The sequence below is a fragment of the Anas platyrhynchos genome, chromosome 3 (genome assembly GCF_047663525.1).
Source record: "Anas platyrhynchos isolate ZD024472 breed Pekin duck chromosome 3, IASCAAS_PekinDuck_T2T, whole genome shotgun sequence".
NCBI classification, from domain to species: Eukaryota; Metazoa; Chordata; class Aves; order Anseriformes; family Anatidae; genus Anas; species Anas platyrhynchos.
The window spans coordinates 2,875,749-2,892,143 of NC_092589.1; the positions used below are offsets into that span (position 1 = coordinate 2,875,749).

General features: G+C 40.8%; 2 protein-coding genes across 3 annotated transcripts in view; one reads left to right on the forward strand and one right to left on the reverse strand.

Moving 5' to 3' along the window:
- Positions 1 to 1,176: 1,176 nt before the first annotated feature.
- Positions 1,177 to 15,817, reverse strand: CRNKL1 (crooked neck pre-mRNA splicing factor 1). The gene is made up of 14 exons (XM_027453152.3): positions 15,699 to 15,817; positions 15,340 to 15,492; positions 11,317 to 11,408; positions 11,052 to 11,210; positions 10,535 to 10,701; positions 9,846 to 10,024; positions 9,019 to 9,189; positions 8,133 to 8,324; positions 7,367 to 7,426; positions 6,009 to 6,089; positions 3,261 to 3,500; positions 2,727 to 2,828; positions 1,885 to 2,133; positions 1,177 to 1,429 (listed from the first exon to the last, which is right to left on the reverse strand). Exons 1-14 carry the CDS (start codon positions 15,744 to 15,746, stop codon positions 1,262 to 1,264), a joined length of 2,061 nt encoding a protein of 686 aa, XP_027308953.1. The 5' UTR covers positions 15,747 to 15,817; the 3' UTR covers positions 1,177 to 1,261.
- CFAP61 (cilia and flagella associated protein 61) overlaps positions 15,786 to 16,395 on the forward strand; it is a 103,445-nt gene continuing 102,835 nt past the window's right edge. For both annotated transcript variants that reach the window (XM_038176766.2, XM_072035186.1), the window contains exon 1: positions 15,786 to 16,094. The gene's annotated coding sequence lies outside the window, so the exon portion shown is untranslated. The remainder of the gene's footprint in view (positions 16,095 to 16,395) is intronic.

A 16,395-nucleotide genomic window follows, 5' to 3' on the forward strand; every position in this document is an offset into this window, starting at 1 on the left:
TCAGCAAATGCAGTCTACCTTCACCCTGATGCCTCTCACCTACAGCCTCTACCTGACAACCACCACCCCCACACTTAACCTGAATCCCCAGCTGCTGCTCCCTCATTCCTAATTTAAAGCCACTTTCCTCGCTGGATTGGTCAACCTGCAGGCAAGTAAGGCCTGCAGGTTGACCTAAGGTTCTAAGGTTCCTAAGGTTGGCCTAAGGTTCTCCGTGGCCAGGTGCATCCCATCTCTCATCAGCCTTCCAAAAGGGCTCTGCAGGGGTAAAAGCCCAATCACTGTAATTGACACCAGCTAGCACTGAAACGGCCCAGGCCCCTCGCTGGGCAGGGTCAGGGGAAACCACCTGGGCTCTCCTGCCCTTGATCACCACCCAGGGCCACATGGGACCCTCCTACACAACCTTTCTGTACCTCTTCTGGACATGAACAAGAGTGTTTTCTATTGTACTAATGATTTTGTTTTTAATTTAAAAAAAACAAAAACAAAAACAAAAACTTTATGAAAGAGAAATCTTATGCTCATTACTTTTTGTACTTCAGAGGGAAAAAGCAACACTGAGAAGCCTGCTTATGCTGTTTCTACTTTATTTCCAATAGATAATTTACTATAAAAAACATTGCCAATATATTTATCTAAATATCTCTATTATGTAATACATGTATATACATTTTTTTGTACTGATTTCTATAGAATTGTCTTTCAGGGGTTAGTTTCAGTATAGTTAGTTTCTATTATTGTCCATCCTGAATAGTTTTCTAGGATAAAAACTGACCTTGGTAGGAAGTTGAACAGATTGCAATCAATAGTATATACTGTTTTTAACTATCCACCAGATCATACATATTTTACAGAACTACTGGAAAAAAAATAATCAAATGAAGAATGAACTGAAGATATCTTTCCCATTAAATAAAGTAGATCTGTTGTCTTGGCAAGTTAATATCCCCGTGCAGTACTGTGATGTTTTCTAGGAGCCTGAGAAAACAGTCAGTCTTGTCCTAAAAACAAAGCTGCTGTCCACTTACAGTTCTCAGACTGCTGCAGATTCCTGTACTTGCCCTCAGGATGCTGCCTTTCAGTTGCTAGAAATAAGACACGATAAAAGAGAATCACCTCCAATACAGTACTTTTTTTTTTTTTTCAAAACAAGAATTTCTCTGAAGTCAAAAATAGTAAAACCCTTCAAGTACATTTATTCATCACCAATGAAAGTACTGTACAACACCCAAGAAAAGGAACAGGGGAAGGCAACGTATTAAGGCTGGCTTTCATCAATGTCTTTGTCTGGATCTATTTCTGCAGCTTCACTCTCCTGTTGCTGTTTCTTCCAGAGTTTAGCCATTGCAAGTAGTTTGAGATTAGGCTGATTGGCAGTATCTTCTGGGAAAATATAATCATAATATTCCTCCCAGCCAGCATCAGACTAGGGAAAAAAAAACACAAAGCAGGTTTAATTTGCATGTTAATGTTAGCTATTAGAAGATGCTTCTAATAAGCATAAAAATGAAATAAAATTAAAATTAATGTTTGTTACAACATCCACAGCAGCTAAAACTAGTAAGCTGAATGGGTGTGAGACCATACTACTTCTGCTGTGCATAACAACCAAGCAGATGTGATTAACAGCTTACCTAGTTTCTCCAAGTTACTAAACAAACACTGTCAGTATAGTACTACCTACAGCTAGTTTCATTTGCCTAGCCTGCTGAAGAGCAAGGAGCTTAACAGTCTGTATTTCACGCCAATGGTTGTCTTCAATCAGAGCAGTAATACTGATACGCAGTTAGAGCACTCACCACTGTTGAATTTGTCAGGAATATCAGATCCCACCATAAGCCAAAGCTTCAGAAAAAGTACTTGCATTATGTTTTCTCTTACCCCATCTTCAGCCTGCAGTTTTCTCCTCTTCTTTATTTTTTCAGGCATAAGTTTTTCTATTCTCTCTTTGGTGGTATCAGTTCCGAATTCCTCTTCAAAGTTCTTCCAGGATTCCAGAAGCATGACTCTCTCCTCTTTCTCCTCACAGTTTCGCATTGCCTTATTAGCCTCTTCATAAATCTGCCGACATCTTGACAAACTCTCTTCCCTTCCAGCGGATAGTTCAAACTGTGCAAAGCTGATCCATACCTGTGGCACAAAAAAAATAAAAAATCAAGGTGAAACATCCATCCTAAAGTCTTACAAAAATGACAGGTTAAATGATAGTTTAAGAGAAAACAAAGCAACCAAAAAATGAAATATCAATGCAATTCTAAAGTACTTTTGTTTTTTATAAGCAGATACCCAGAAATGTCATGTTTGTTTCATGTGTAATATTTACCTCATTTTGACAAGACAGAATATTCACATGAGCAACTTTGACAAATCTCTTGCGCTTATTTTCAGGTCATGATAAATCTGTTTGAATTCAGTCAAATGACAGCACCAAATTACACCCATGAAAATCACAACTAATTTTTCTTTCCAATGTTTTAAAATCTAAAATTCCAAAGCAATTCAGCAGGAAGAGGGCTGCTTTCCAAAGCTTCTACAAAGCCTTCTTTCATATAAGATATTCCTTTTGTCATAGGAAAGTTAAAAATTTCTTTTCCCTTTTAATACCACTGGCATGATACTGCACTTAGATTCTCAGTCAATTTCAGACAGCCAGGTAACCAAAGCAGTCAAGGCTTTCCATCAACCATGGACTGAATTCAAGCCCAATTCAGTACTCTGAGTACCTTAACGTGCTGTGTCCGTTGAAGTAATCTGCGGTAAAGATTTCTTGTTTTCTCATACTCCTCTTGCTCAATTTCAAAGTCAATGTAGGATTTCCAAAGAACCTGCAAAACAGAAGTCTCTCCTTACATTCACAGCCTCTTCAAACAATCCTGTATCTAATACTGAGATAATGCCCCCAAAAAAAGTTTTAAGGGAGGAGCATGGATAAACGTAAACATTGTAAAAAATGAATTTCAGAGACCTGAGTATTAATTCACTGTACTAGCTAAGATTAAGACTAAGTAATATGAAATCTTGCCCACATAACCCATTTAGCTTACTCCTGTAAGCATGTTTCTCTCCATTCTTTGTCATGGGTTTTATAGTCCCGTGGTACCCTGCTAAGAAACAGATGCTACATTAATGAGACACAGGCTAGGCCGCTATGGAAAGCGGTTCTGTTCAAGCTGTTAGATCATTTACATTTTAATTAGACACACTATGTAACAAATACCTTAAAATTACTCAAATGTTAAGTTCATCTTCCCCCTTACCTCTGGCATGTCTAGCCGGGGCTGGCCAATAGCCAATTCATATATTGCACGGGCTCTGTCAATATCACCAAGGATGGTCTCCAGTTCAGCAAATTTAATCCATGATGTGCAGTTTTCTGGTGCAAATTCCAAGAATTTTTCATACAGCTTTCGGCAACGATCAAATTCTCGCAGTTGTAACTCCAGTTCAATATAACCCTTAAAAAGTTTGTTTTTTGGACATTTACCTATGGATGTTCCCTGTTAAGAAGCCAAAAGCCAAAAAACACTTACAGATACTGCCAAGGAAGAGAAAAAAAATCCTGCTGTTTCTAAACAACATTTTACTGTTTGGTATTTAACTGAAATGCATTTTTGAGCGGAGTCTGTTTTAAGACACTGGTCAGGGTTAATATGAAATCTAATCAATGTCTGCAAAATGAGTTTGCATACGTAAAACATCAACAAAAACCTGAAAACAGAAAACTTTCTGCCTGGTTACACTTTTAAATAACACCAACTTGCCATGAAGTATTAATTGAATCTCACCATGGCTCAACAAATGCTCAACAAATGAATGCTTCATCTTGCATCAAAAGCTGAAGAAAGCGCAGTACTAGTCTGTGCCAGTCTTCCAGGTAAGCAGTTCTGAAGTACCTTATAAAACCAATTATACCAAGAGAAACCATCTCCTGGACCACCAGTACTATGCATCATTAGATAGAGAATTGTCCACATTACCTGACTGCTGACTTACAGTAATGGATAGATGGAGAAGAAAGTTTAAACCAAATTTGTTTTGATATGCTTCAGCATCTGAACAAAACTGTCTGTCATCAGCCACAAGTACCAAGCCATGAGAAAGCAGTTTCTGATTTTTAATTTGGGAATCTTTTGAAGCAATAGTTAAGACTGACCACACCTATGACATGTATATAGTGAGCTTCACTCTGACACATTTCTGAAGACAAAGATTATTTATTAGGCACTGAAACCTCTGCTCCTTCCAGCTGGTATGAATAAGTAATTTGAGACCAAATTCCCTTAATGCAATTCTCCTGCACAGCTTCACTACACATTCCCTATATTGGTACTTAACAAAAATGGAGGAAATCAAAACCCTGAAATACTGATTTGGTCACCATTAGGTCTCTCCAGCTCTAAATATGCATTTTCTGTTTCAAAATATGCTTGGTTCTTCCCCATGGCCCACCCCATTACTATTTCTTAAGCAGCATAGGGTTTAGCCTGTCCTGGCTCTTGTCTCCAAGTCCCAGCATTTCTCAAACCCTAAGAAAACCAAGAATCCATGCAACATCTGCAGCCAGTGAAAAGTAAGGCATAACAATGTACTGCCTGCATGCTGACAAGAGCTTCAGGATCAGGAGTTGAATCTGTTCTTCTGCATGGTGACAGTGTGAGACCTAGATACTCACCTCAGGACAGAAGCAAGGCTTCTTGCCAAAGAGGTGGTTCAAAATCAACTTACTGCAAAAGCAAGGTTAACTGCATGCCAAATATAGGTCCAATCCCCCCCAAAAAAAGATTATGGCTGCACCAACAAAACCTGGTTTGAAAGATAAGCAAAGTAACCTACTACAAAAAGGTCTGTCAAACTAAACAACAGAAATTAAACAATAGGAAGAAGAGAAGTCTAAAAGAAACTGAGGAAACTGTGGTTTTCCAGAGAGACCAAAAGAGCCTTTCCAGAATATACTAAAACTACTATGCCTAAAACAAAAGGTCTGGAAGCAGGGTGCTAATTGGTGACTAAGGTAATTTGGAAGCATCTTAAACTAAACTAGAACAGAAGTGTGCTTCAAGACAGATGGTTGTCCTCTCCTGCAGGGAGACATTAACAGCCTCACAGTGGACTTAATCCCTCTGCTCTGTGTTGTTGTGTTTTTTTTTTGTTTTGTTTTTTTTGTTTGTTTGTTTGTTTGTTTTTGTTTTTGTTTTGTTTGTTTTTTGTTGTTTGTTTGTTTTTTCTGGCCAGGAGCAGTAGTCCAGCTCAACAGAAAGTTTTATTAGCACATTAGAGGGTAAACTTGATCCAGTGTCAGCTACAGAAGGCCATTCACATTTATAATCTTATCATCGCTGTGACATGTGTACAATCAATTTCCTCTTTAAAGTCAAGCCACCTCAACTGCTACCATTACTATCTTTCTCTCCAAATTCCTAACAGTCACCCAAATTATTGAAAGTATCTGAACCAAGGGGAAAGCAAGTTTTTCATTTTAAAAGGTTTTCCTGCCAAAATGCATTCCATCATTCTCTGACATGGTAGTGAATACTGAACAGAAGCTCTTGAGCTGCCCCGAAGTCCCCATGATTGCTTCTGTCAGCAACCAAGTAGCTGGGACTTAATCTATTATGCAAGTCTGAATTTCTGAGAGTCAAAAAACTCCTACTGATTTGGCTTTTTAAACAGCCATTGTTAGTATAAGTATCGTTCAAACAAATCACCAGCGGTTAAAAATTTTCAAGTGTACTAAGCTTATTTGGGTACTCTCGTGTTAAGATGTATGTTTTGTCAGCTGAAACGGGAAAGATGCATTCATTTCAGTCCGTGGCTAATTCATCGTATCAAGCTATGCTTCGTTTTAAATCATATATGACAGTAAATACTGGTCCCTGCAGATTTTCTAGAATGCTTTATTTAAGTGGATTAGTAGTGATTTATAAAGGACAATTTAAGATCTTTTAATGTCATTCCGTTGTTACTATTAGTTAGTAAAGTCAATTATGGAATTAACCAAAGCTTACCAAAGCTCTTCTGGCAAGTGGAAGATTTTTCTGTCGTATTTCAAATTGTGCATACAGCAGCCATATTTTGGCAAATGTAAACTGAAAGAAAAACAACAATGTGATGCCTGGGTTGGAAGCTTAGCAATTAATTCTGCACATGTTCACTAAAAATCATCTCTGTCTACATACAGAGACACATTATTGCTACTGCAGTTAGTTGCATTTGACTTCTGTGTTTTCCTGCTGAAAGAGATGAGAGACTGCAACCCAAAACAAACTCTCTACACCAAGACAGTTTATTCTACCATGGATGGAAAGTAAAAATAGCCAGGACAGAAGTCTCTCCAAGGAAAGAAAACACTAAATCAATCAACTGATTGGTAAAACATCAGCTATTACTGAAAAAAAAAAAAATAATAATTGCTAATCAACTCTTAATTATTATAGATTAACACTAATCCATCTAGTTGATACTCATATGATGTGACGAATGACAGATTAGAGAAGGACTAAGTACAGGGACTAAGATTTCTTGACATTCCAAAGCAACATATTGGTTAATTGTTTTCAAGGTTTGGCCATGCAGATATTTTAGTTAAAATTCACTAGGAAAAAAAAAAAAAGAAAAAAAAAACAACACCAAAAAGTCATAAAGTCAGGTATTGAAGACTGTAATGGAGGATATAAACTCTAATGATGGTGTATGAAATGTACCTCCCTCAGCTGGGACCAGGTAAACAATTAGAAATAGTTACTACAAAAGGTGGTAACTCTACATAAAATTGACTAACAGGTATTTTGCAAAGACTGCAAGCAAACAGGTTGAGAACAGGTATGAAAGAACTAACTTGAGGAGTAAATTAAGGGAAAAGAAGAGATAGAACAATCTTCTACCATTTAACAGCACTGAAGTGTCCACTAAGTATGTGATATTTCAGCTTTTTATAGCACTCTTGATCACTTAAAAATACTGATGAAACATTAGTTTCATTCTGTACAAGGAAATCTGACATCAGTGTGTAGCCTACTGTTTCCCAGTGATGATGCAAGTTACAGACAACTAATGCCTTAAATGGGGGGGGAGGGCACACACTATGGATTTTGGAGAATTAACTTTATGAAACTGGAAGGGAGTCTACTTAAAACCATGTATAAATACCTCCCTTGTTCTTGAGCAGTGTCTTCAGAAGTGTGCTAGTAGCATTTTGGAGGGGCTTATGCACCTCAGCCTTGCTTTCTACACTATGCCTGATTAAAGACAAATTAAGGGACTTCTGAACCAGAAAACAGTGGAAAGAAGTAAGGGCAGAAAACTAAAGGATCTCAGTCCTAAGCTTTTTAATCCAAGACTTTATATGAACTTGAAGGAGCCATACCTTCTTGTGGGGAATGAGCTCAATACATGCCTGATAAACTTGTCTGGTTCGCTCTGGATCCTGTAAGAACAGGCAAAACTAAATATTTCATTCACTACTCAGATTATGCTACAGTAATTACACAGTTTTATACCACACAGTGATTACCAAATGCAGAACAGAGTATTTTTAAGCACAGGAGTTTAGAATCACGTATACTTAAAAATATATATTTTTCTACATATCTGTATGCACAATTTAAAAGATGGTAACTTCTGAGTGTCAGTAAGTCTTTTGAAACAAGGTTCCTCATTAAGAATGATACAATCATACCAACAGTGTTGCATTTAGGGTGAAAAAAAGTATCTTTTTTCCTTTTACCAGACACAGAACTATGATTTTATGAAATAAAGCACAGCTATATTACATGACTGATAACAAGATAACTTGACTGATATACAAAGTCTTGAAAAGCCACTGTAGCGAGAATTTATCTGCTTCGCAGAACTTCACAAATAGTTTTGTCATACTACTTGTAATACCACTGTATTTGTATATTAATGTTATGACTGATAAACAAAAGAAATAGTTAGTGAAGCTTAAATACTTGTCTCCCATGTAAGGGAGATGTTACACACAAATGCAAGTGTCTGTGTATAGAGGGAAAGATTTAAATAGCAAATAATGTAGCAAATGACACAAAACTTTTTTTTGTATTAACGTATCTGTAGCTATTTAGTGTAAGGAAAATACCTGGGAAAGAAAAAGACTTAGAATTACTACTTGCCTTTGCTTCCAGCTCTTCATATAATGCATAGTTAATCCAAAGATAAATATATCTCTTCCAGTGTCTCTTCTCTTGAATTGGAGGAACATTGGCAATGGCTCTTTCATACACTTCTCGGACAGTCTCTGCATCTGCATCGCTTTCAACTAATCTTAAGTAGTCAAACCATGCATCATAATTATGTGGATTTGCCTTTCAGAAAGATGGGAGCAGAGAAATGGGAAATAAATTTCAGTAACTGAAAATAACAAAATTTGTTCCTTTGCTTACAGTTTCTATGTAGGAATTTCTCTTTTAAAACTAATCACTGAAATATTAGCAAAAATTGTCAGTCTCCGGTATGCTAGAGCTAGAGGTTTTGAGGGGAGGAGCTTGGGGTTAAGGTTGGTGCAAGTGTCGTTATTTCTGTTTTTATTTTTACCTACAAACGTTCTCTGAGAAGGCAAACCCAAGTATGAGCAAAGGAAATGAGGAACTGTGCAGTATTGAATAATTTGGTGAATAGTAGATAGGTATGGCACATCAGTTTCCTTACAAAAAGGTGTTTCTGCACAAATGAGTAGATGTTACTGCATAACAGAAGTGAAGGAATAAGTTACAAGCTAATTTGTGAAGGGTAATGAGTTCTCAGTGCAATCAAAAACTTTGGCTCTACCATCTACACTAAACTGCAGAAATGAAAGAGCAGTGAACACAAGTATTGTTCTCTCGCCTGTGGATGGGATTCTGTCTCCACAAAGAACATTTCTTGGAATATTTTTTGGCTGAAGTACCACAGGTAAAATAATAAATATAATAAAAGTCAGCCTTCCTGTTATGAGACATTTGCTTCCCTTAAGCAGCAGGTGGATGTATGATGAGCCCAGTGAATATCTGTAATACATACCTTCACCTCCTCTTCATACTGGAATCTTCTCTTGCTGACAATGATGTCTTCAATTCCCCTTCTATCTCCAAACTTCTTCTCAAAGATGGTGTAATTTTTGAAGAGATTTTGAGCGTCCTGTTTTGGAATTCTATCCAAGGCATATTTGTAGATCACCCTTACTCTTTCAAACTGAAAACATTAAACATCACTTGAATTGTATTTGGAATGCAAGTCTTCTACCCCATAATGTGTGTTTTAGTATGTCAATGACCTTTTAGCGGTATTTAATGTAAACGATTGTTTCAGTACAGGACTAACACAAATCTCCCTGAAGAGTAAGACTTGAAGGGAAAAAAAAAAAACACAAAACCTATAAATACCAAAATTTATCATCACTTAGTCATTTACAGGTTTGGAATATTTAAAATATTTTTAAGGGTCTGTGGTCTGGAGTTCAGAGAATGTTTTGAATTACTAAATAGCCTGAGCACTTCAACAAGTACATCTGGGAAGTACATGGCTTACATAATTCTTCTTTTTATCAAGCAGTCAGTTGACATAAAGTGTCAAACTTTTAAATCTGAGGACAGGTATTGGATTTAAAGGCACTGTTTTCAAGTTTGGTAAATTTTGCGCTTACTTTCTTAGAATATATTTACTCAATATCACTAAAAGGCAAACAGGAGCTAGGCAAAAAAATTGATTCCTTAACTCAGACTACAGTAAGACCTCCATGATTTTGGAAAAAAACAGAAGTATTGAAGTGATCGTTAAGCAGCCTGGAGTTTGATATTCAAGAAGAAATCTTGTGGGGATAGTATCAGCCCGATGTAAGGAAGTCTTACTTCTTTCTGGTTCTCCTCAAATTTTGCAAAAGCCACATACAAGTGCTCATCCATATGGTCTTCTCCAAAGAACTCCACTGCTCTCTCATATACTTTCCTTGCGTGAGCAAAGTAACAATGCTTCTCTTCAAAGCGAGCATACTTGATCCAGTTCTTCACATCAGGGTGAACAATAACAAGTAGAGCTATGTTAAAGAAACAGTAGCACTTGAATCAGACATCTCAAATTGCATTCTTCCCAATGACTACAAACTCATGGACTATATATGAAACAACTTCCACGGATGATATATACAAGGGACACAACTGGGAAGAATACAAAACAGCTCTGAGTATGCGAAGGCTTCACGTTCAGTACTGAGAACCTGAATCTTAAAAAATATAAAGAAGTCAGACAAGGGTCAGGGAAAAGGTTGAGGAGGAAACTGAAATAAATGACTACTACAAAAAAAGCCAGAAGTATGAGTGCTCCTACATATCCACTGTTGTGGCAGGATATGTCCATTCAATTAACTGAATTTGGAGGCAAAGCATATGTGCAATACCAACTGCTGGATCTCAGCATGGTGTTTTACTCCAGCACACCCCCGTAAAAAGGAGCCTAGGGACATATCTAGAGACAGAATAGACAAGCAAGAAATGAAGAAGTCTAAACTTGGGTAGCAGTGACCACGCACTAAAAAGGATATATCTCTCATAAATGGTACGTGCCCTATCCACCTCCTTGTATCTCAGCTCGAAGTTAATATAGGAATGCCAGGCTTGCTCCTCTGGTTGCCACTCCATCCAACGTTCAAACACCTGACGAGATCCAGCAACATTCCCCAACATCTCTTCCATGTAAGTATATTTATACCTTGGAAAACAGGATCAAGTGTTTACAATCACTTTGTAAGTACATAAATTTCAATCATTTTTCAAGTGCTTAATACAAGCATCACTGTAACTTCTACACCTATTCCCCACTTGCACTCCAGAAACACCTGTAGTGTTGTGATGGGCAGCATGCAGAAACATGAATATCCTTCTCTCCATACTCTTACCATTTGAAAAGTATACAACTATTCCAAAACTAAGCATTTACCTCTGGCTAGCCTGAAGAACTGCAGAAAGAGAAGACAATGTACTTTTGCATGATGCCAGAACAAAACAAAACAAAAGATCTCTTTGGGGGTAAAAGAAATGTTCCATTCTCTGTAAACGTACCAGAACTGGTTCACCCTAGGGAGGGTGGTAATGGCTCGATCCCAAATGTTCCGGGCATGATTAACCTGGCGGTTCTTCATTTCCATTTCTGCATATTTCAGCCAGAGTGTGACATTTCTGTAGTCTACATCTAGAGCACGCTCGTAAATAGAACGGGCTCTGGAAAGCAAAGCAAAGTTTAGTTGCGCATTTAACATGCCTCTAAGACAGTGGTTACCAATGTGTCTTAAAAGGTTTAACAGATCTACAGCTATATCATAATTACCTCTGTATTTCTTTTAGGCTTTCCTCCCATTGTGCGTACTTTATCCAGTTACTGATAACAGTTCTGTTTTTTCTTATGTTATCTTCAAAAGTCTGAGAAAAAAATTATTTCTGTAAGTAAAAAAAATTCTTCTGTGCAGACCAATCTTTTTATAAATGGCTTACAGATTATTATTACTGGAATGAACTCTAAATGTCTTGCATAGAATCACAGAATGGTTTGAATTGGAAGAGAACTAGAAGATATCTATTTCCAACCCCTCACCATGGCCAGGGACACCTTCCATCATTTTGAGGTTCCTCAAAGCCCCGTCCAACCTGGCCTTAAACACTTCCAGGGATGGGGCATCCACCATAGCTTCTCTGGGCAGCCTGTTCCAGTGCATCACCACCCTCACAGTAAAGAATTTCTTCTGAATATCTAATTTGAATCCATTTTTTTAATTAAAGTCATTAATCTTTGTCTTATCTTTGCACTCCCTAACAGAGTCCCTCCCCAGCTCTCCAGCTAGTCCCTTTAGGCACTAGAAGGCCACTCTATGGTCTGCTTGGAGCCTTCTCTCCAAGCTGAACCACCCCAACTCCCTCAGCCTGGCTTCATAACAGAGGTGCTCCATCTTTGTGCCCTCCTCTGGGCTCCTTCTCATACTTCATGTCCTTCTTGTGCTGGGGCCCCAGAGCTGAATGCAGGCTCCAGGTGGAGTCTCATGAAAGCAGAGCAGAGGGGGACAATCCCCTCCCTCACCTTATTGCCATGCTGCTTTTGGTACAGGCGCCTTTCTGGGCTGCAAGCACACGTTGCTGGCTCATGCTGGGCTTCTCATCAACACCCCCAGGTCCTTCTCCTCGGGGCTGCTCTCAATCCATTCTCCACCCAGCCTGTATTTGTGCTTGGGACTTCCCAAGCCCAGGTGCAGGACCTTGCACTTGGCCTTGTTGAAGCTCATGAGGTTCACCCAGGCCCACCTCTCAAGCCTGTACAGGTTCCTCTGAATAACATCCCTTCCCTCCAGTATGCCGACTGCACCACACAGCTTGATGTCATCAGCAAACTTGCTGAAGGTGCACTCAAATTTCACTGTCCACATCACGCACAAAGATGTTAAACAGCGTCAGTCCGCAGTGCTCTTCCCCTTTCCACTAATGTCGTAACCCCATTGTAGAAGAACACCAGATTTGTCAAGCACAACCTGTCCTTAGTGAAGCCATGCTGGCTGTCACCAATCACCTCCTTATTCTCAACGAGGATCTGCCCCACAATCTTGCCAGGCACAGAGGTGAGACTGACTGGCCTGTAGTTCCCTGGTTTTCCTCCTCTTTCCTTTTTAAAAATGGGGGGTTATGTTTCCCCTCTTCAGGTCAGTAGGAACTTCACCAGATGGCCACAGCTTCTCAAATATGACGGACAGTGGCTTAGCAACTACATCCCCCAGTTCCCTCAGGACCCACGGGGGATATGATATATATCACCAGGTCCAGCAGACTTATGCACCTTCATGTTCCTTAGGCTGTCTCAAACCTGATTTTGTCCTACCCTGTGTGGTTCTTCATTCTTCCGGTCCCTAACTTTACCTGCTGGGCCCAGACCGTGTGGATGGACCTCTTGTCAGTGAAGACTGAGGCAAAAAAGTCCTTGAATACCTCAGCCTTTGCCTCTATCCTGGGTGACTTGGTCTCCCGTTTCCTTAGGGAGAGAGCCTAAAGTTTCCCTAGTCTTCTGTTTATCACTGATGTACACGTACCTACAGAACCCCTTCTTGTTGCTCCTGATGTACATGTCCAAATTTAATTCTAACAGGACTTTGGCTTTCCTAAGTTAATCTCTGGCTGCTCAGACAAAGTCTTTGTAACCCTCCCAGGCCAGCTGTCCTTCCTTCCACCCTCTGTAGGCCTCCTTTTGCTGTCTGACTTTGGCCAGGAACTCCTTGTTCATCCATGCAGGTTTCCTAGCATTTCTGCACAACTTCCACTCTGTTGGGATGCATATCGCTCCTGAGCTGGGAGGAGATGATCCTTAATATTAACCAGCTTTCTTAGCCCCTCTTCCCTTCAGGGCCATGTCCCTGGGTACACCACACCAAGCAGATCCCTGAAGAGGCCAAAATCTGCTCTCCTGAAGCCCAGAGTAGAGAGCTTTCTGTGCTCCCTCCATGTTGGCCTAAGGATCCTCAACTGCAACTTCCCACGGTCACTGCAGCCAAGGCTGCTCTTGAGTTTCAGATTCCCCACCAGCCTCTCTGTTGGTGAGAATGAGGTCTAGCATAGCACCTCTCCTTGTTAGCTCCTCTATCACATGGAGAGGAAAGTTGTCAGCAATCCCAGGAACCTCCCAGATTGCCCACACCCTGCTGTACGACAGGTATCACGATGGTTGAAGTCTCCCCTGAGGACCACCCAGACTTGTGAACAAGAGGCTGCCTCTAGCTGCCTGTAGTGGACTTCATCTGCTTCATCTTCCTGCACAGCTGGCCTGTAGCAGACTCCCACTATATAATGTGGCCCATACCCACCCTCTCTGTAGTCCTGACCCATCAGCTCTCCAGGCAGAGCTCCAGGTACTCCAGCTGCTCACTGACATTACCGGGCAACGTCCCCTCCTAACCTTCCCTGTCCGTCCTTCCTAAAGAGTCCATGTCCTTCCATCCCAGCACTCCAGGAGAGCCATCCCACCACTAATGCCAATGAGGTCACAGCCCTGCAGGTGCGTGTACATCTGTGACTCCCCTTCTTTACACCTCATTCTATTGCTTAGCACAGAGACACATTGAAGTTGGGCCCCTGATGAAGGTGATGTATGGGCTGGAACAGCTGGAATTCCTTTGTGCTGCTCTTCAGGTGCTCTCCTACATCTCTCTACATCTACACAGATGTAGTGACAATACATACTCAACACAGCACTTCCTAAAAATTGCATAACAGAGCAGCTAAAAATGTTGATTGCTATACAGATAAGGACTAAACTCAAGTTCCTGCAAGCTGATACCTGAAATATTGATGGAACAGTAACTGAGAGCACTAAAACTGTGAACTTTTTTTCAGTCTCCTGGTTAGCAATTCCAGTGGCAGCACTACCTGGTTAGATGGAATCTAGTCTGCGCGACCCTGAATACACTTGAATGCACCAGCTTAAGTTTATCCGCTTTGATTTGTATACAGCATTGTTTTACATTTTTCTTCAAAGCATGCTGCCTTGTGATTATTCCCTGGAATTAATATTTTGGCTTCAAATGTAATAAACGAATTTCACAGCTCAGTGTGGTGGCTTGTTATTGCAATTCATACAAGCAAATGAAAAAAACTAAAAAATTTGTCTCTAGTTGTTGACTATACAACTATACTTTTTAGAAATAAAAAGTAACTGATCAAGCCTATTTCAAAACATTTTAAGTTCATCAAAGATATGTTTACTTTGCTTTCTATTGATCCAGGACAGAAGTTATCCAACAAAAAAAAAAAAAACAACAACAAAGTTGTACGTAAGTTTGTACAAGCAAAGCAGTCCTTTTCAATAAAGAAAAAAAATATACCTCTAATTTCACATGCAAAATAGTTGTTTCAAGACAACTGTCAAGAAATAAGCATGATTAGTACAGAAATCAGTTCTAATGGGTGTCCCACGACGCTTTAGTTCTACAAAACAGAAGTACTGCTTGTGAACACTGTGGGTTTCAAACAGTTGACATGGAAATATCATCAGCACTACTACAACGATTGCTAACGTTACATCATACCAACTGCCATAATATTTGCGAAGAAGCCACATACAAATCACATATGCAACCCACCTTGCAATGCTTGAATCATACTGAACACAGACACATAACACGTATTACCAAATTTTGTTAAACATGTTTATACCTTAGTTTTTACACAATAGTTTTTCTAATAAAGTGCTATTTTTTAAAGCGTAAAAAATGCAGAAATAATAAATATGAATAACGTTGCGTTTAAATCAAGCATATTAAAAGTTTGGTGCTTTATAGATTTTTTTTTATTGTTTTTTAAAACTTATTTTTGCTTTTACCTTCCTTTTCCGAAGTTTGTAATCGTTTAGCTCTTCGACATCTGTGATCTTCTGCTGAGGAGGCGGTGGGAGAAGCTCGAGCTCTCTCTCCTTTGCCTCCCTTAGCAGCTGCTCCGCTGTGATCTGGACTTCGGCGGGTGCTTTGTTTTTCACCTACGAAGCGAAGGCCCGGTTAACGTTTCCCCCTTCCAACGCGCAACCGCAACCTCCCGTCACGACGAGGAGGGCCTCGGGCCTCAGTCGCCGAGCCGAGCCGGGGCCAGGGCCCAGCCAGGCCTCCCCTCGTGCCGTGCCCCGCCGTGCCCCGCTCCTTCTCCTTCTCCCCCCCCTCAGCCCGTCCCCAGCCGCCGCCCGGCCACCTTGGCCACTTTGGGGATCCGCTGCTTCCCGGCTGCCGTAGACGCCATCTTGTCGTCCCGTCCCGCGCCGCGCCGGCCCCGCCCCGCTCCCGCCCCCGCCCCCCGCGCAGCCCCGCCGCGCGCCGTTGCCGGGGTAACCGCGGCGCGTCCCGGCAGTGCCCGTCACGGCCGTTGGCCCCCTCAGGGCCCCCTCAGGGCCTCTCCGGGCGGTGCGGTTCGGTTCCTGTCTGTCAGGATCCCCTGGCTCTGTGGTGCCACCGACCCGAGCTGTGCTTTGGCCCAAGTGCACCGAGCTCTCCCGGAGCTGCCGTTAAGGCCAGGCCGTTCCCATCCCCAGCCCTGCAGGCTCGAGGCTGTTCAGTTTGGGGGGACCGGCGGTGGGCGCTGCTTGGACAGGTAGCGTGCAAATACAGATACGTGAATAAATGCAAAAGCGATTTGTGTCCTGTTAAGGACATTTCCTGTGTAGCATGTAGAAGGCATGCAGGAGGCGTTATTGTCTACGTTATTCCTGCATGTGCACTGTGAGCACACTGTTCACGTGTGTGTGCAGGCAGTAACCCTGTGTACAGAGAGAGGTTCACAGGAAACAGGCACTGAAGTCCATCTGATTGCACTTCTTCACAGCTGTTATAAAAATCCATTTAAAGTAACTGCATTGAACAACGGATTGCAGCAGGGAAGATCTGCTAGAACC

Coding starts and splice junctions, on each gene's coding strand:
- CRNKL1 (XM_027453152.3), bottom strand. CDS start 15,746: ATGGCGTCTACGGCAGCCGGGAAGCAGCGGATCCCCAAAGTGGCCAAG. Junction 8,325..9,018: donor AGTATGAAGAGGAGGTGAAG/GTATGTATTACA, acceptor TCTTTCTGAAAG/GCAAATCCACATAATTATGA. Junction 2,829..3,260: donor CCCGGCTAGACATGCCAGAG/GTAAGGGGGAAG, acceptor TCTGTTTTGCAG/GTTCTTTGGAAATCCTACAT.